The sequence below is a fragment of the Hyla sarda genome, chromosome 4, assembly GCF_029499605.1.
Source record: "Hyla sarda isolate aHylSar1 chromosome 4, aHylSar1.hap1, whole genome shotgun sequence".
In the NCBI taxonomy this organism is placed as follows: domain Eukaryota; kingdom Metazoa; phylum Chordata; class Amphibia; order Anura; family Hylidae; genus Hyla; species Hyla sarda.
The window spans coordinates 372,756,748-372,776,354 of record NC_079192.1 but is presented as its reverse complement, the minus strand read 5'-3'; the positions used below and the strand labels follow the sequence as shown (position 1 = coordinate 372,776,354).

At 49.2% G+C, this 19,607-nt stretch overlaps 2 protein-coding genes across 6 annotated transcripts in view; one reads left to right on the top strand and one right to left on the bottom strand.

Annotated features, from left to right (window-relative positions):
* Positions 1–3,323, bottom strand: part of FAXDC2 (fatty acid hydroxylase domain containing 2) — a 125,881-nt gene extending 122,558 nt beyond the window's left edge. Inside the window, exon 1 of the mRNA XM_056516811.1 lies at positions 3,304–3,323. Coding sequence (XP_056372786.1) covers positions 3,304–3,306 — 3 coding nt within the window. The 5' untranslated portion in view covers positions 3,307–3,323. The remainder of the gene's footprint in view (positions 1–3,303) is intronic.
* A 2,970-nt stretch (positions 3,324–6,293) lies between these two features.
* CNOT8 (CCR4-NOT transcription complex subunit 8) overlaps positions 6,294–19,607 on the top strand; it is a 37,293-nt gene continuing 23,979 nt past the window's right edge. Inside the window, exons 1-2 of one of the 5 annotated variants that reach the window (XM_056516806.1) lie at positions 6,294–6,413; positions 14,156–14,367. In XM_056516806.1, coding sequence (XP_056372781.1) covers positions 6,296–6,413; positions 14,156–14,367 — 330 coding nt within the window. In that variant the 5' untranslated portion in view covers positions 6,294–6,295. The other 4 variants (XM_056516805.1, XM_056516809.1, XM_056516808.1 and 1 more) reach the window with 4 other exon arrangements.

Below are 19,607 nucleotides of genomic sequence, written 5' to 3'. Positions count from 1 at the left end.
AAGCGTGTTGCTCACCTCCCGGAGGGTTGGTTCAGGGGATTCACAGCCCTCATCATGAAGGGGAGTGTCCCGTCCCTCTTAGTCCGCAGGTGAAACACAAGCTCCGGCCTGCCTAGCGCCATCTTGTTTTTCAGCGCGGGCATAGTCCAGGAGCTTTTCTACGGTGGAACGGTCTTTGTTTCTAGCAGGATCCAGTTTAGGGGCCATAGCTCGGGTCCTGAGACGAGTTTGTGGGGTCAAGGACTCCAGGATTCAATGCAGGATAGATGAAATGCAGATTCTGAGTGGGAGCACCTACAGTGTGCGGACACTCATCTCAACCGCCAGGTCACGCCCCCACATAATGTCTAATTTGAAACAATTTTGTTCTTTTCATTCAGTATTCAGGACTGCATAAATTCACCTATATACCTTAAAGGACAACTGTAGTGCAAGACTTTTATATATTCCTGTGCCCGGGGCCTCAAAAAGTAAACAAAATAAACTTTAACTCACCTTACTACGTTCCCCCGTTGGTCCGGCACAGGCCTCACGGTCCAGCGGTGCTAACCTCATTCAACTTCCTGGGGACGGGGACGCTGCAGAGCCGTCGGCGTATCACCGGCCGCAGCGATGTTCCGCCCCGGCCGGTGATAGGCTGAGCCAACTGTCATGTAAGAAGCCAGCCAGAGCTCCTTACATGACAGTGGGCTCAGCCTATCACCGGCCGGGGTGGGACATCGCTGCGGGAGGTGATACGCCGATGGCTCTGTGGCGTCCCCGTCCCCAGGAAGTTGAATGAGGTTAGCACCGCTGGACCGTGAGGCCTGTACCGGACCAACAGGGGAACGTAGGAAGGTGAGTTAAAGTTTATTTTGTTTATTTTTGAGGCCCGGGCACAGAAATATATAAAAGTCTTGCACTACAGCTGTCCTTTAAGCAATTCTGGATTACAGCTATATCACAGTCAAATGGACACAAATTCTATTTGATACTCTGCATAAGTAAGTAATCCTATATAAAATTGTCAATGTTTTTTTTTTTTTTTATTCTATTTGGTGGTAAGTGAGAGGTTATATATTTTAAGAAGTTTTACGATATTTTCTTTGATTATCTGTTTGGGCAAACCACAAACGACCTGTGGTGTTGTCCATTTATTTATATATTTAATTAAATATCATTATTTTAGCTTTATACCATGTAATTGCTCTTTGCCTTTTTTTAAATTCTTTTACACAGGCACACCTGAAGACTGACAATATCCTATGGTGCCCAATCTCCCTATGAAGAGACTGGTGCTGTGCAATCTGAAATAAACATAAATAGGAGAGGGCTGCACATTTCCAGTGATTCCCTATTGTAGGTCTGTTAGCCCACCAGAAAATCTGCCAACTTGCTAGCCTAAAGCTGTTGCATACAGTATGTATACAGGGACTACCTGTCCACATCAATGATACATGTCATAAAGTGCCTATGTGCTTACTCATTGGTGTGTGCTGTGTCCTCCACTCCCCCTACATGTATGTGATCTGTATTTTTTTTTTTAAATAAAGCATTATGAAAGAGATTTATCATTCCTTTCAAACGTATGGCTTTTATATGACAATTTTTTTAAACTTATTTTTGCTTACATGTGACGTATTTATCACGACCTTGATAAATAAATCGCACCTAAGCAAAATCCGTGAAACCCGCTTACAAAAGTATTCTTTAAGGCAGAAATGTTTTCCTTAATGTTAATAGCCGAAGTTCTTTATCAACCCTTTATTACCAGTAGCGTTGCTAGAGAGTGACGTGGCATTTTGTGACGTTGCTGGGCGGAGTCTTGTGTTGTTGCATCGAGGCCGGAGTTTACGTCAGGAAGGAAGACAATGCAGCACCAACAGGCACATAAACAATAAAGAAGCCACACAAAAAATGTCTCAGTACATTACCCACCCCAAAATATGCATGAAGCTGTATTACTATGGATGTTTCTTTTTTTAAGGAAAAATTTTAGTGCCACATATGGGTTATTTACGTAGTCTGGAAAAAGTCATACACAACTACTTTGTGCCTATTTTAACACAACATTAATTTTAAAATTTAGTGGGTACGCCAGCATGTACGTGTCCTAAAATTAACAAGGTGTGCAGTGTGTATTTTCAACCTTAAAATTAATAGAGTTATTAGTTATATAATTAATTTTTTTCTATAATTAACATTAACGTAGTAGCTTTCTGTAAGCCAGGTTGGACCTGGAATACATATGCGCCTTTTAAATGGAGATGCTACTTTTTTTCTTCATAAATAGCTACTATTGCATTTGATAAATACATGACCACTGCAAAGTAAAAATAAATAAATACTACGGTATGTTAGCAGATTCCAGAAATGTGCTTTGGAATAAGTAAAAATCAAAAAGTCGCAGCATGTATAGAAAAGTCGTACGTGCGCAACTTTTTTACGGAAAAAAAAATCTACTACGGACCTTGATAAATCTCCTTTTATATATTTTATTAGGAAGGGTTTTTCTAGAACTCATTTTTTGATTGTGTAAAACATTTTGGGGTGTTTCCCTCTGTTTCAAATATATGATCTAGATATACACACAATGACAACATTGTGTAAGGTGTTATTTTGTATTATTCTATTTCATTCTATATTAAGATGGTCTAGGCTAATTTTTTTCTATAATTAACATTAACGTAGTAGCTTTCTGTAAGCCAGGTTGGACCTGGAATACATATGCGCCTTTTAAATGGAGATGCTACTTTTTTTCTTCATAAATAGCTACTATTGCATTTGATAAATACATGACCACTGCAAAGTAAAAATAAATAAATACTACGGTATGTTAGCAGATTCCAGAAATGTGCTTTGGAATAAGTAAAAATCAAAAAGTCGCAGCATGTATAGAAAAGTCGTACGTGCGCAACTTTTTTACGGAAAAAAAAATCTACTACGGACCTTGATAAATCTCCTTTTATATATTTTATTAGGAAGGGTTTTTCTAGAACTCATTTTTTGATTGTGTAAAACATTTTGGGGTGTTTCCCTCTGTTTCAAATATATGATCTAGATATACACACAATGACAACATTGTGTAAGGTGTTATTTTGTATTATTCTATTTCATTCTATATTAAGATGGTCTAGGCTATAAGACCCTAAAACTGAGTGGTTTCACAGGACAGGTTCCACTCAGAAAGGGCCTCGCCATGGTCAACCAAGGAAGTTGAGTGCACATGCTCAGCGTAATATCCAAAGGTTGTCTTTGGGAAATAGATGCATAGCTTCTGCCAGCATTGCTGCAGAGGTTGAAGGGGTGTGAAAGCAACCTGACCATTCGCCACACACTGCATTAAATTGGTCTGGAAGGCTGTCATCACAGAAAGGAGCCTCTTCTAAAGTTGATACACAAGAAAGCCTACAAACAGCTTGCTGAAGAATAAGGGCATGAATTACTGGGACCAAGATAAACTTATTTGGTTCAGATGATGTCAGACGTGTGTCGTAGAAACCAGGTGAGGAGTACGAAGACAAGTATGTCTTGACTACAATCCAAAAGATACAGTTGTCGCCACTACCCATATATACGCTGGTATGAATGGATGAGTGAGTGATGTCACGGGTATGTGGTCAAGGTGGTGAGCATCCGTGGGGTGCACTCCTATGTAAAATGCAGTCCGCGGATGACAATGATCAACAAAGAAGTGTCTGGTGTATCATCAGACTACCCTGTCTGGTAGTCTGATGATACACCGGACGGTGTGAAACAGCGTTGTCACTGCAAGCTCTCTGTTGGCGTCCTAACCCGACCTGACTGTTTTACCCTTTTGCACGATTAAAGAAGATATAGCATCTGAAGTGGTGAGTGCCAATATACTTCTTTGTTGATCAATGTCTTGACTACAGTCAAACATTTGGGTAGGAATGTCATGGTCTGTGGCTGCATGAGTGCTGCTGGACCTGGGGGGCTACAGTTCATTGAGGAAACCATGAATGCCAACATGTACTGTGACATACTGAAATAGAGCATAAGCCCCCCCCCCTACCTTCTTTTGGAGACTCGGCCTCAGGGCAGTATTCCAACATAATAACCACCCCAAACACACCTCCAAGACGAAAACTGCCTTGGTAAAGAAACCAAGGACAAGGATGAGGACTCTGGTGACAACCTGTGAAGCTTTGGTGAACTCCATGCTGAAGAGGCTTAAAGGGGTACTCCGCCCCTAGACATCTTATCCCCTATACAAAGGATAGGGGATAAGATGTCAGATCGCCGGGGTCCCGCTGCTGGGGACCCCGGGGATCGCTGCTGCAGCACCCCGCTATCATTACTGCGCAGAGCAAGATTGCTCCGCACGTAAAGACGGGCAATACAGGGGCCGGAGCATCGTTACGTCACGGCTCCGCCCCTCGTGACGTCACGGCCCGCCCCCGTCAATACAAGTCTATGGGAGGGGGCGTGGTGGTCGTCATGCCCCCTGCCATAGACTTGCATTAAGGGGACGGGACGTGATGTCATGAGGGGCGGAGCTATGACGTCACGCTGCTCCGGCCCCTGTATTGCACGTCATTACGCACAGAGCGAACTCGCTCTGTGCAGTAATGATGGCGGGGATCCGCAGCGGTGATCCCCGGGGTCCCCAGCAGCGGGACCACGGCGATCTAACATCTTATCCCCTATCCTTTGGATAGGGGTTAAGATGCCAGGGGCGGAGTACCCCTTTAAAGGGGTGTTCTGGCCAAAGACATCTTATCCCCTAAGATGTGCGATCACAGGGGGCCCACCGCTGCCCCCCCCCTCCCCCTGGAGACGTCACGCCAATGACATTCTTGTCCATGGAAGGGGGCGCGACATGAATGGATGGGGCGTGGCGTGATGTCTCCAGTCCCAGAAAGACAGAGATTTCCAAGACTGGGGCAGCAGCCCTGCATAGAATGTGGGTGCTGCATGGAGATCATGGGGGGTCCCAGCAGAAGGCCCCCCCCCCCCCGCGATCATACATCTTAGGGCATAAGATGTCTTTGGCCGGAATACCCCTTTAAGGGTGCATGCACACCACGTTTTCACTGTACGGGTGCCAGATCCGTCTGGGGGAGGGGAAAACGTGCGCTCCCGTACCCCAGCCGGATCGGCGGTGAAATCCATTGACTTTAATGAGCTGACCGGAGTCCCTGTTTTACTCCGGTCAGCTCATTTTACCCGTATCCGGTTTTCTGACCGGACCTCAAAATGTAGTATACTACGTTTTGAGGTCCGGTCACAAAACCGGATACGGGTCGAAAATGAGCCTACCGGAGTAAAGTCAATGGATTTCAGCGCCATACCGGCTGGGGTACGGGAGCGCATGGTTTTCCCCTCCCCCAGATGGATCCGTCAGTGAAAACGTGGTGTGCATGCACCCTAAGGCAGTGCTGGAAAATAATGCAGCAAACACACAATATTGACACTTTAGGACCAATTTAGAGATTTCCACTTAGGCTGGGTTCACACCACGTTTTGTTAAATACGGTTCCCGTATACGGCTGGGAGGAGGGGGGGGGGCTTAATCGCGGCGCCCGCACTCAGCCGTATTCGGGAACCGTATTTAATGTATGTCTATGAGCCGACCGGAGTGAACCGCGGCCTCCGGTCGGCTTCGTTTTTCGTCTGTATGCGGTTTCCCGACCGCAGGCAAAAACGTGGTCGACCACGTTTTTGCCTGCGGTCGGGAAACCGCATACGGACGAAAACGAAGCCGACCGGAGGCTGCGGTTCACTCCGGTCGGCTCATATACATACATTAAATACGGTTCCCGAATACGGGCGGGCTCCGCGATTAAGCCCCCTCCTCCCAGCCGTATACGGGAGCCGTATTTAACAAAACGTGGTGTGAATCCAGCCTAAGGCTGGGTTCACACTACGTTTTTGCCATACTGTTTTCAATCCGTTTTTCTAAAGAAAACCGTATGGCAAAAAAACGGATGGAACATTATGGAAAAAACGTAGTGTGAACCCAGCCTTAGAGGTGTATTCATTTTTGTTGCCAAGGTTTAGACCAGTCTCTGGGTGCCTCCAACTGTGACAAAACTACAACTCCCAGCATGCCGGAAGAGCCGAAGCTGAAGGTTGTAGTAATGTCACAGCTGGAGACACCCTTCTCGGGAAACACTGCTCTATGTGATATTGTTTGGGCATAATATGTCACTCTGAAGTGCCATATGTGTGGGTAGGAAATTAGAGTACCAAGTAGAGTGTAGTAATATAGATTGGACGTTAGGTGGCAGTATAATACACGCGCTGTATACAAGAACTACCAGACTTCTAAACATAATACAAAAGCTTTGTCATGGGACAAACACCACGCGAGTATTGTACAGTTTGTTACGCACGCGTAGTCTACCGGCGTAGCTGCGCCTGCGCCGTTCTCGGGACGCGCTCTCCACTGCTTCACGCATGCGCACCAGGTAGATCACAGCTCTGTGACTCGCTGTACGGTAGGCGGCTGTCTGCTTTACCTCTTACACCATAGAGACGAGGAGCTGGAGTAGCTGGGCAGTTATCAGAGGACGGTACCATAGAGAGGCGGTTACGCAGGCTACCACTGGAGGAGATCCGTCTGTGCGGCCTGGTGCCTGGCGGTTCAGGGCAGAGCTCGGGAGGTGAGGCCGGTTATGGCGAGGCGGGTGGAGGCCTGTGCGCCCAGCAGATAGTTAGGAGTATGGACGCTGGAACAGCAGCTCCCGGGACACGGGCCTGGTGGATCCCATGTTTGTGGCTTATTGGTCTATAGACTAAAATCCGACTGTCTATAGTATTCTGTATCTATCTGTATATAGACATATGTCTCTAGAGCAGTGGTTCTTAACCTTGTTGGAGGTACTGAACCCACCAGTTTCAAATGCGCATTCACCGAACCCCTCTTAATTGGAAAAATAAAATATGAATTTTTTCAAATTCAAAACATAGGAGGTATATATTTAAGTATTTATATATAAATAGGTGCACAAAATGAACAAAACCATTATGACACATTAGGCGCAGGCAGTGTTCCCCCGCACATTAGGCGCAGGCAGTGTTCCCCCACACATTAGGCGCAGGCAGTGTTCCCCCACACATTAGGCGCAGGCAGGGTTCCCCCGCACATTAGGCGCAGGCAGGGTTCCCCCGCACATTAGGCGCAGGCAGTGTTCCCCCACACATTAGGCGCAGGCAGGGTTCCCCCGCACATTAGGCGCAGGCAGGGTTCCCCCGCACATTAGGCGCAGGCAGGGTTCCCCCGCACATTAGGCGCAGGCAGGGTTCCCCCGCACATTAGGCGCAGGCAGGGTTCCCCCGCACATTAGGCGCAGGCAGGGTTCCCCCGCACATTAGGCGCAGGCAGGGTTCCCCCGCACATTAGGCGCAGGCAGGGTTCCCCCGCACATTAGGCGCAGGCAGGGTTCCCCCGCACATTAGGCGCAGGCAGGGTTCCCCCGCACATTAGGCGCAGGCAGGGTTCCCCCGCACATTAGGCGCAGGCAGGGTTCCCCCGCACATTAGGCGCAGGCAGGGTTCCCCCGCACATTAGGCGCAGGCAGGGTTCCCCCGCACATTAGGCGCAGGCAGGGTTCCCCCGCACATTAGGCGCAGGCAGGGTTCCCCCGCACATTAGGCGCAGGCAGGGTTCCCCCGCACATTAGGCGCAGGCAGGGTTCCCCCGCACATTAGGCGCAGGCAGGGTTCCCCCGCACATTAGGCGCAGGCAGGGTTCCCCCGCACATTAGGCGCAGGCAGGGTTCCCCCCCCCCCCACATTAGGCGCAGGCAGTGTACCCCCCCCCCCACATTAGGCGCAGGCAGTGTACCCCCCCCCCCCCCCCCCCCCCACATTAGGCGCAGGCAGTTTACCCCCCCCCCCCCCCACATTAGGCGCAGGCAGTTTACCCCCCCCCACATTAGGCGCAGGCAGTTTACCCCCCCCACATTAGGCGCAGGCAGTTTACCCCCCCCACATTAGGCGCAGGCAGTTTACCCCCCCCCCACATTAGGTGCAGGCAGTTTACCCCCCCCCCCCCACATTAGGTGCAGGCAGTTTACCCCCCCCCCCCCACATTAAGCGCAGGCAGTTTACCCCCCCCCCCACCCCACACACACATTAGGCGCAGGCAGTTTACCCCACACACACACACACACACACACACATTAGGCGCAGGCAGTTTACCCCCCCACACACACACATTAGGCGCAGGCAGTGTACCCCCCCCCCCCCCCCCACACACACACACATTAGGCGCAGGCAGTTTACACCCCCCACACACACACACACACACACACACACACACACATTAGGCGCAGGCAGTTTACCCCCCCCCCCCCCACACACACATTAGGCACAGGCAGTGTACCCCCCCCCCCACACACACACACACATTAGGCGCAGGCAGGGTTCCCCCCCACACATTAGGCGCAGGCAGGGTTCCCCCCCACACATTAGGCGCAGACAGGGTTCCCCCCCCACATTAGGCGCAGGCAGGGTTCCCCCCCCCCCCCACACACACACACATTAGGCGCAGGCAGGGTTCCCCCCCACATTAGGCGCAGGCAGGGTTCCCCCCCACATTAGGCGCAGGCAGGGTTCCCCCCCACATTAGGCGCAGGCAGGGTTCCCCCCCACATTAGGCGCAGGCAGGGTTCCCCCCCACATTAGGCGCAGGCAGGGTTTCCCCCCCCCCCACATTAGGAGCAGGCAGGGTTTCCCCCCCCCACATTAGGCGCAGGCAGGGTTCCCCCCCCCCCCCACATTAGGCGCAGGCAGGGTTCCCCCCCCCCCCCCCACATTAGGCGCAGGCAGGGTTCCCCCCCCCCACCTCCCACATTAGGCGCAGGCAGGGTTCCCCCCCCCACCTCCCACATTAGGCGCAGGCAGGGTTCCCCCCCCCCCTCCCACATTAGGCGCAGGCAGGGTTCCCCCCCCCCTCCCACATTAGGCGCAGGCAGGGTTCCCCCCCTCCCACATTAGGCGCAGGCAGGGTTCCCCCCCTCCCACATTAGGCGCAGGCAGGGTTCCCCCCCTCCCACATTAGGCGCAGGCAGGGTTCCCCCCCCCTCCCACATTAGGCGCAGGCAGGGTTCCCCCCCCCTCCCACATTAGGCGCAGGCAGGGTTCCCCCCCCCTCCCACATTAGGCGCAGGCAGGGTTCCCCCCCCCCCCCCCCACATTAGGCGCAGGCAGGGTTCCCCCCCCCCACATTAGGCGCAGGCAGGGTTCCCCCCCCCCCCCACATTAGGCGCAGGCAGGGTTCCCCCCCCCCCCACATTAGGCGCAGGCAGGGTTCCCCCCCCCCCACATTAGGCGCAGGCAGGGTTCCCCCCCCCACCTCCCACATTAGGCGCAGGCAGGGTTCCCCCCCCCTCCCACATTAGGCGCAGGCAGGGTTCCCCCCCCCCCCCTCCCACATTAGGCGCAGGCAGGGTTCCCCCCCCCCCCCTCCCACATTAGGCGCAGGCAGGGTTCCCCCCCCCCCCCTCCCACATTAGGCGCAGGCAGGGTTCCCCCCCCCCCCCCCCTCCCACATTAGGCGCAGGCAGGGTTCCCCCCCTCCTCCCACATTAGGCGCAGGCAGGGTTCCCCCCCCCCTCCCACATTAGGCGCAGGCAGGGTTCCCCCCCAACCCCACACATTAGGCGCAGGCAGGGTTCCCCCCCCCCTCCCCACATTAGGCGCAGGCAGGGTTCCCCCCCCCCTCCCCACATTAGGCGCAGGCAGGGTTCCCCCACCCCCCACATTAGGCGCAGGCAGGGTTCCCCCCCCCCCCACATTAGGCGCAGGCAGGGTTCCCCCCCCCCCCCACATTAGGCGCAGGCAGGGTCCCCCCCCCCCCCCACATTAGGCGCTGGCAGGGTCCCCCCCCCCCCCCCACATTAGGCGCAGGCAGGGTTCCCCCCCCACATTAGGCGCAGGCAGGGTTCCCCCCCCACATTAGGCGCAGGCAGGGTTCCCCCCCCACATTAGGCGCAGGCAGGGTTCCCCCCCCCCCCCACATTCGGCGCAGGCAGGGTTCCCCCCCCCCCCACATTAGGCGCAGGCAGGGTTTCCCCCCCCCCCACATTAGGCGCAGGCAGGGTTCCCCCCCCCACACACATTAGGCGCAGGCAGGGTTCCCCCCACACACACACACACTAGGCGCAGGCAGGGTTCCCCCCCCCCCCCCCCCCCACCACACACACACACATTAGGCGCAGACAGGGTTCCCCCTACAGCCTCCAGCCATATACAGTGTACTGCCCACTTCAGTGCTCCGAAGATGACGTGCCGCTGGTCATTTACCAAGCTGGCCAGCGTGCGTCTGCCTCCTTCTTGATCCTCCGTTCCTCGGCGCCTTTGTTTCTATGGGCGCACGCACGGGACGTCAGTGACGTTCCGGCGTGCGGTTTCTCCCGGTGGCCCCTGCGTTTTTAAACTTAACGCAGGGCCGCAGGGAGTTGATAGTGATGGGGGGGAATTGCCCTGTCGCTATAGGACAGGCAAACACCGGCTCTGCTCGGGCCCCAAGCAATTTCTTGGTTTGCCTGTCCTGTTGCGACGGGCCTGTGTCTTGACCTCCGCCGAACCCACGAGACTAACTCACCGAACCCCTGGGGTTAAGAACCACTGCTCTATAGTATACCTTTATTATGTCTATATTTCTTTATAGTATACCTCTATTATGTCTCTATAGTATACACACTATTATGTCTCTATAGTATACACACTATTATGTCTCTATAGCATACACACTATTATGTCTCTATAGTATACACACTATTATGTCTCTATAGCATACACACTATTATGTCTCTATAGCATACACACTATTATGTCTCTATAGCATACACACTATTATGTCTCTATAGCATACACACTATTATGTCTCTATAGCATACACACTATTATGTCTCTATAGTATACACACTATTATGTCTCTATAGCATACACACTATTATGTCTCTATAGTATACACACTATTATGTCTCTATAGTATACACACTATTATGTCTCTATAGCATACACGCTGTTATGTCTCTATAGCATACACGCTGTTATGTCTCTATAGCATACACGCTGTTATGTCTCTATAGCATACACGCTGTTATGTCTCTCTAGCATACCGCTGTTATGTCTCTCTAGCATACACGCTGTTATGTCTCTATAGCATACACGCTGTTATGTCTCTATAGCATACACGCTGTTATGTCTCTATAGCATACACGCTGTTATGTCTCTATAGCATACACGCTGTTATGTCTCTCTAGCATACACGCTGTTATGTCTCTCTAGCATACACGCTGTTATGTCTCTATAGCATACACGCTGTTATGTCTCTATAGCATACACGCTGTTATGTCTCTATAGCATACACGCTGTTATGTCTCTATAGCATACACGCTATTATGTCTCTATAGCATACACACTATTATGTCTCTATAGCATACACGCTGTTATGTCTCTATAGCATACACGCTGTTATGTCTCTATAGCATACACGCTGTTATGTCTCTATAGCATACACGCTGTTATGTCTCTATAGCATACACGCTGTTATGTCTCTATAGCATACACCGCTATTATGTCTCTATAGCATACACACTATTCTCATGGTTTCCTAATTGTGGCACATGACACGCAGTGACATCATGAATATCTGTGGCATTTAGGAGGTGACATGTCTGATGGTGACACCAGTACTTGGTAATGGTTGGGAATAATAGTAACAGTGTAATGTTGGGAGTCCAAGTAGTGGCACACTTGGACGTACCATACCACGGGAGAGGGCGTCATGGTTGGGAATGCCACGGGAGAGGGCGTCATGGTTGGGAATGCCACGGGAGAGGGCGTCATGGTTGGGAATGCCACGGGAGAGGGCGTCATGGTTGGGAATGCCACGGGAGAGGGCGTCATGGTTGGGAATGCCTCAGTCGGCGGCGTCATGGTTGGTGGAAATGAGCGATGGTACAATGGTTGGCATTCTTAGTGAATTCCAATCAGCGCTCGATAATAGGGAGGTCCGGTGGTGGTGGTGTGACAGGTTACATCCATGGTGAAAGGGTGTTTTATGCTCCTAATGGGATTATCCATAGTGGATTTCTTCTAAAAAGAGCACCACACCTGTCCTGAGGCTGTGTGTGGTATTACAGCTCAGTTATATTGATGTGAATGCAGCCATACTACACACAACCTGACAGATATGGTGCTGTTTTGGAAGACATTTTCTGTTTCAGTTCCTTTTTAAAAGGGGTTTCTCACCATAAACATTCATGGTGCATCTTATCCATATCTTATCAGTATCACCCCACAGTGCAGTGACCTAAACATTGGGGGAGCTTCATCTAAACCTGTGCAGAGGCAACGTTGACCAGTTGCACAAAGCAACCAATCAGATCACTTAAAAAAATTTTAATGAGCCTCTAAAAAATTTAAATTATCTGGTTGCTATGGGCAACTGGTCATCTTTTCCTCAGCACATGTCTTGATGAATCTCTCCATTGAATCACAACCCTGCGCTGTACTGGGTCAGATGTGGGTCAGCTCTGGACAATAAGCAGAACAGGTCAGTGGACCCCAGTGGTTGGACCACCAGCAGTTATACATTATGGGTTATCTCTTAGGCTTGGTTCACATCTGCCACATGCTGCCTTTAGTGGGGTCCATCCAGTATTCTGCTTGTGTCCGTCATTTTTCAGGAGTCTAAGGGGGAGATTTATAGGGGCAAATTTGAAGTATTATTATTTCAACATCTGGACCACAGGTTGCAGAACACTGAGCTAAATGGTCAACAAATACCATTTGCTGTTCTGGAGATGGAGTTATACATGTAGTTATTTATTGTTTTGCTAATGTCATAAAAAGAAAAAAATTCGGCAATTGTAACCTACTTGGCACCAGCATGGTACATCATAGCAACTGTTTTATATTTGGGCCTATGAGTTATGTACTCTGAGGCCATCGCATGTTGAAGGCAGCATCAACATAAGATGCTTTTGTATGTCGGGGCCATCGCATAAACGGCTATCCGGCAGCGCAGACTGCTTCAGCTGCCACCGGATAGCCGTTTATGGTGCCCTGTGTGGTCCGCTGACGATCACTTACCTGTCCTCGGGGCTCCGGCGCATCCTCTTCGGGATCCCCTGCATCGTCGGCACTCTCCATCGTCGTTATCACGCCGTCCGGTCATCCAATAGGAGCGGCGTGCGTAGCGACATGATGACGGCGACGGAGAGCAAAGATGCCGGGGAAGCAGAGGCCTTTCCGGAGCGTCTGGGACACCCTGGGGACGCGGCAACAGCGATGGAAGGCGACATCCAGGGCAGCGGTGGCGGTCCGGAGCGGCGGGGACAGGTGAGTACAACTTCCTATACTAGTGGTCTTCAACCTGCGGAACTCCAGATGTTGCAAAACTACAACTCCCAGCATGCCCGGACAGCCGTTGGCTGTCCGGGCATGCTGGGTGTTGTAGTTTTGCAACATCTGGAGGTCCGCAGGTTGTAGACCACTGTCCTATACTTTACATTGCACGGATCCCTCAACATACGATGGTTTCAACAAACGATGGTCCATTTGGAACGGGTTACCATCGTATGTTGAGGGATCACTGTGTGTTAGTGGAATAATTAGCTAAATGATGTGTGCACCAGGTATAGAGTGATGGCTCTTCCGATCATCAATAGTAAAGGCCCATTTACAAAGTATTGGGTACTGCAATCCTTTTAGTCCACAGGATAAGGTTTTAAGCTGCAAAGGAGCCGTGGAGGCGCATCATGTTTTATTGTAGATGTGTTGTATCAGTGTAAAACTAACTTGACTCAAATGAATTATAAACTTGACATTCTGGGGACTCGGAGGAGGTTACAAATAATTTTGGCCTATTTTGACTGTGTATAGCTGTAAGGAAGTCTTCGCATTGTGTTTGTAGTGGAAGTTTTGCGCATATACATTTTGAGTTCCCTTGTGTATACATCAGACACCTCCATTAGCCTATAGAACGCTATATGTCCATATTCCTTTTTTTTCTGTATACTTTAGTTGACTATGCTGTTTATTCAATACAAATGGTACATACAGGGACATGTATGAAACATCCATTGGAGGATACACCTGATAGGTGCTTACAATGTACACTATAAACACTGATTACACCCGAACTCTGAAGCACAGACACTTCTAATAATTTCTCTTTGCATTTAATACACAGGTGTAAAACCCTCCCTCTGTCCAGGACAAGCCTCTCCTCGCCTCTCTCTCTACCAATCTTCACTTGGCAAGTACCAACCATCCCATCACATCACCATGCCAGCTGCCGTGGTGGACAACAGTCAAGTGATCTGTGAGGTTTGGGCAGTCAACTTGGAGGAGGAGATGCGCAAGATCAGAGAGCTAGTGCGCACCTATGGATACATTGCAATGGTGAGAAGTGGTTTTATATGGAATATTTGATGCATCAGCTCAAGGATGGCTTCCCTGGACCATGCATTTAACAACTTCTGAAAGCAAAGAGTCAAATCACCTGTCTGCAAGAGAGCAACACTGGGTCCCCACAATAGCAAGGAGTATCAGTGTTGTCTTGTGTGCTGTACCACCTGTTATGAAGCAGAAACTAAGCAATATAGAGGTTGTCTTTTAAAAACTAATAAATGGGGGGGGGGGGGGTTCTCATTTTAGGATCTCTTGGCCAGTATAGAGATTGGCTGCAAATAGTGAATGGGCACTATGCAGTGTTTAATTTTTCCAGTGATTGCGATACAGCAAAATCAAATACTTTTTGGTTCAAACTACAGAATTTCTGGTGGGAGGACAAAATCCATCCAGAGATTCCGAGTGCGCTCAGTTGGCGCCAGGACCACACAAACATTGCCACCCCCATAGACAGCAATGTCTGCAGCGTGGATTCTGCCTAAAAAATGCGCAAGCTCTTTCTTTTGGCAGTGGAATTTCAGCCGCTGTCGTTCTGTAGTGTGCACTGTGCAGTGGAATCACATTGCCAGCAGTGGGATTCTACGGCACCGGAATTTCCAAGTGGAATGCCACAAGTGAAATTCTGTAGTGTGAACTTAGCCTTACTCCCAGTTCATCGCTGAAAGCTCCAGCATTTGGAAAACTGTCATCAGCTTATTGTCAAGGGATCTTACGAACAGGAACAAAGCAGTGAACCTTTTTAAGGCATAAAACAGCCTTTTTTCAGTTTTTACACTGAGGCTAGAATTTTGTTCTGGCACTTTTTAGGCTTAAAAATGCCTGAAAAATGTTAGCGTGTTTTTTTGGCGTGCTGTATTTTAATATTGCCCACCAGAAGCTCTCATTGGTCAATTGGAGGTAACCAATGAGGGCTTCTGCTGGCAAATATGAATTTACTAAGTAGTGATCTTAGCTAAGGACCATCCCTGGCCAGCTTTTAAGTGATGATGGCAAAGGGTCTTAGGAGTCAGTCTGTTCCATGATGGGAATAACGCAGCGCTGAGTAAAATGTACTGTACCTAAAATAAATAGTAAAAACAGTTGTCATTATTACTTTACACATTAAAATCATATATGTTCACTATTTTTATATTGTCGGCAGCTTATAATTCCCTGCTCTGCTCCCAATAATTGTTCCCTGCTTTCAAATAAAAAAAATAATTTGGATTAACCCCTTAAGGACTCAGGGTTTTTCCGTTTTTGCACTTTCGTTTTTTCCTCCTTACCTTTTAAAAATCATAACCCTTTCAATTTTCCACCTAAAAATCCATATTATGGCTTATTTTTTGCGTGGCCAATTCTACTTTGCAGTGACATTAGTCATTTTACCCAAAAATGCACGGCGAAACGGGAAAAAAAATCATTGTGCGACAAAATCGAGAAAAAAAACGCCATTTTGTAACTTTTGGGGGCTTCCGTTTCTACGCAGTGCATATTTCGGTAAAAATGACACCTTATCATTATTCTGTAGGTCCATACAGTTAAAATGATCCCCTACTTATATAGGTTTGATTTTGTCGCACTTCTGGAAAAAATCATAACTACATGCAGGAAAATTTATACGTTTAAAAATGTCATCTTCTGACCCCTATAACTTTTTATTTTTCCACGTACAGGACGGTATGAGGACTCATTTTTTGCGCCGTGATCTGAAGTTTTTATCAGTATGATTTTTGTTTTGATCTGACGTTTTGATCACTTTTTATTCATTTTTTAATGTTCTAAAAAGTTACCAAAATACGCTTTTTTGGACTTTGGAATTTTTTTGCGCGTACGCCATTGACCGTACGGCTTAATTAATTATATATTTTTATAGTTCGGACATTTACGCACGCGGCGATACCACATATGTTTATTTTTATTTTTTTTTACACTGTTTTATTTTTTTTATGGGAAAAGGGGGGTGATTCAAACTTTTATTAGGGAAGGGGTTAAATGACCTTTATTAACACTTTTTTTTTACTTTTTTTTTGCAGTGTTATAGGTCCCATAGGGACCTATAACACTGCACACACTGATCTCTCATCCTGATCACAGGCGTGTATTAACACGCCTGTGATCAGCATTATCGGCGCTTGACTGCTCCTGCCTGGATCTCAGGCACGGAGCAGTCATTCGTCGATCGGACACCGAGGAGGCAGGTAAGAGCCCTCCCGGTGTCCGATCAGCTGTTCGGGACGCCGCGATTTCACCGCGGCGGTCCCGAACAGCCCGACTGAGCAGCCGGGATACTTTCAGTTTCACTTTAGAAGCGGCGGTCAGCTTTGACCGCCGCTTCTAAAGGGTTAATACCGCACATCGCCGCGATCGGCGATGTGTGGTATTAGCCGCGGGTCCCGGCCGTTGATTAGCGCCGGGACCCACGCGATATGATGCGGGATCGCGGCGCGATCCCGCTTCATATCACGGGAGCTGGCGCAGGACGTAAATATACGTCCTGCGTCGTTAAGGGGTTAAAAAAAAAATATATAAAATTTGTGCCCTACAATTTCAGGCATCCCTACTGTGTCATGCCTTAGTCTCCATTGTCGTTTCTGAAAATCTCCAACTTAGCCCAGAAATGCCGAAAAACGCTAAAAGGATTAAATAAAGGCCAAACTGAAAAATGCCAAGTGACTTGCAGCTAACATCTGGCCACAGTGTTTTTTTTCTATGAAAAAACGCTTTTTGGCAGAATGGATGTTTTTTTGGGGCGTTTTTGCTGAAAAAAACCCTTAGTGGAATTCTAGCCTGTGCTGAGCAAAAGTTGCAGCTGCCCATAGCAATCAGATTGCTGCTTTTATTTTTCGTAGACTTCTTTAACCCCTTAACGACGCAGGATGTAAATGTGCATTCTGGTGCCGGGCGGTGATTGGACCGGGATGACTGCTGATATCTATCAACAGGCATCTTGTGACATCGCCTAGGGGGGTCCTGAGACCGCCAAGCGCAAACCACCACCCATAACGGCAATCCCCATGATTCGGCGACCGGCGAATCATGGCTTTTCCAGACTGATCGGGCCTCTGGTGATCCGATCGCCTGGAAAATAAGAATGATCAGTGCTGTCAGAGACCGTGCCGATCATTCTAAAGGATAGGAGCTAGGTGACAGGAATGCCTCCTCCTCCTATCCCCTGCCATTGGTCAGTCAGGAGGGGGGGGTTAAAGTTTAGATCCCCGCTCTGCCCACCCATAGAAGTCCGGGCAGAGCGGGGGGTGCTGGAAAGTGGCACGGAGGTCTTACCCGGCAGCAGGCACAGGAAGAGCTGCGGTGGAGACTGTGGGCAACAGTGAAGATCCTCTTTGGTGAGTGATCTTCACTGTGGCCTGCTAGAAGTTACAAAACTACAACTCCCAGCATTCCCAGACAGCCTTTGACTGTCTGGGCATGCTGGGAGTTGTAGTTTTGCAACAACTGGAGGGCCACAGATTGGAGACCACTGTGCAGTGATCTCCAAACTGTGGTTTTCAGATGTTGCAGAGCTACAACTCCCAGCATGCCTGGACAGTCTTGGCATGCTGGGAGTTGTAGTTTTGCAACATCTGGATGGGCACAGTTTGGAGGCTGCTATACAGTGGTTTCCAAACTGTAGACCTCCAGATGATGCAAAACTAAATTCCCAGCATGCCCAGATAGTCTAGCATGCTGGGTATTGTAGTGCTGCAACATATGTCCCTGCAGATGTTGCCAAACTAGAACTCCCAGCATACCTGGACAGTCTGGGCATGCTTGGAGTTGGAGTTTTGCAACATCTGGAGGGCTACAGTTTGGAGTCCACTACTTAGCGGTCTCCAAACTGTTCTTCCTCAGTTGTTGCATAACTACAACTCCTAGCATGCCTTTCGGTTGTCAGTGCATGCTGGGAGTTGTTAGTTTTGCAACAGCTGTAGGCACACTGGTTTGGAAAACGGAGCTAGTCTTTTTCCTAACTCAGTGATTCCAACCCGTGTGCCTCCAGCTGTTGAAAAAATACAACTCCCAGAATGCACTGACAGACCGTACATGCTGGGAGTTGGTTTTGCAACAGCTAGAGGCACACTGGTTGGAATCACTGAACTAGAGTCTGTTTCCTAACTCAGTGGTTCCCCACCAATGTGCCTACAGCTGTTGCAAAACTACAACTCCCAGCATGTACGGTCTGTCAGTGCATTCTGGGAGTTAAAGTTTTGCAACAGCTGAAGGTTTGGGGTGCCGCCCTCCCCCCCCCCCCCTCCCCCCATGTGAATGTACAGGGTACATTCACACGGGCGGGTTTACAGTGGGTTTCCTTCTACAAGTTTGAGCTGCGGAAAATTTTTCGCCGCAGCTCAAACTCCCAGCGGAAAACTCACTGCGATCCCCCGCCCGTGTGAATGTACCTTAAAAACGCTGCACAAAATAAAAAGTAAAATACTACATATACACCCCCATAATAAAGATTAAAAACTTCTCATACGACAGTGTTTCCTAAACGGAGCTAAATTAGGGTTTTGCAATAGGGGCGGACCCGGATACAAGGACGGCGCTTGTCTCCACCAAAATCCTATAGCAGTGTTTCCCAAACAGGGTGCCTCCAGCTGTTGCAAAACAACACCACCCAGTATTGCCGGACAGCCATTGACTGTCCTGGCAGGCTGGGAGTTTTGCAACAGCTGGAGGCACCCTTTTTGGGAAACACTGACGTAGGATTTTGATGGAGACAAGCGCCGTCCTTGTATCCGGGTCCGCCCCTATTGCAAATCCCTAATTTAGTCCTCAAATGCGCATGGCGCGCTCTCACTTCAGAGCCCTGGTATATTTCAGGAAAACAGTTTATTGCCACATATGGGGTATTTCCGTACTCAGGAGAAATTGGGTTACAAATCTTGGGAGGCTTTTTCTCCTTTTACCCCTTATGAAAAGGAAAAGTTGGGGGCTACACCAGCATATTATGGTTAAAAAAATAATAATTTTTTTACGCTAACATGCTGGTGTTGCCCCATACTTTTCATTTTCACAAGAGGTAAAAGGAGAAATAACCCCAAAATTTGTAACGCAGTTTCTTCCGAGTACGGAAATACCCCATATGTGGACTAAAAATGCTCTGCAGGCGCACAACAATGCTAGGGAGTGAGAGAGCGCCATGTACATTTGAGGTCGAAATTGGTGATTTGCACAGAGGTGGCTGATGGTTACGGCAGTTCGGACAAACGCAAAAAAAACTATAAAAAAAAAAGTGACCCCATTTTGGA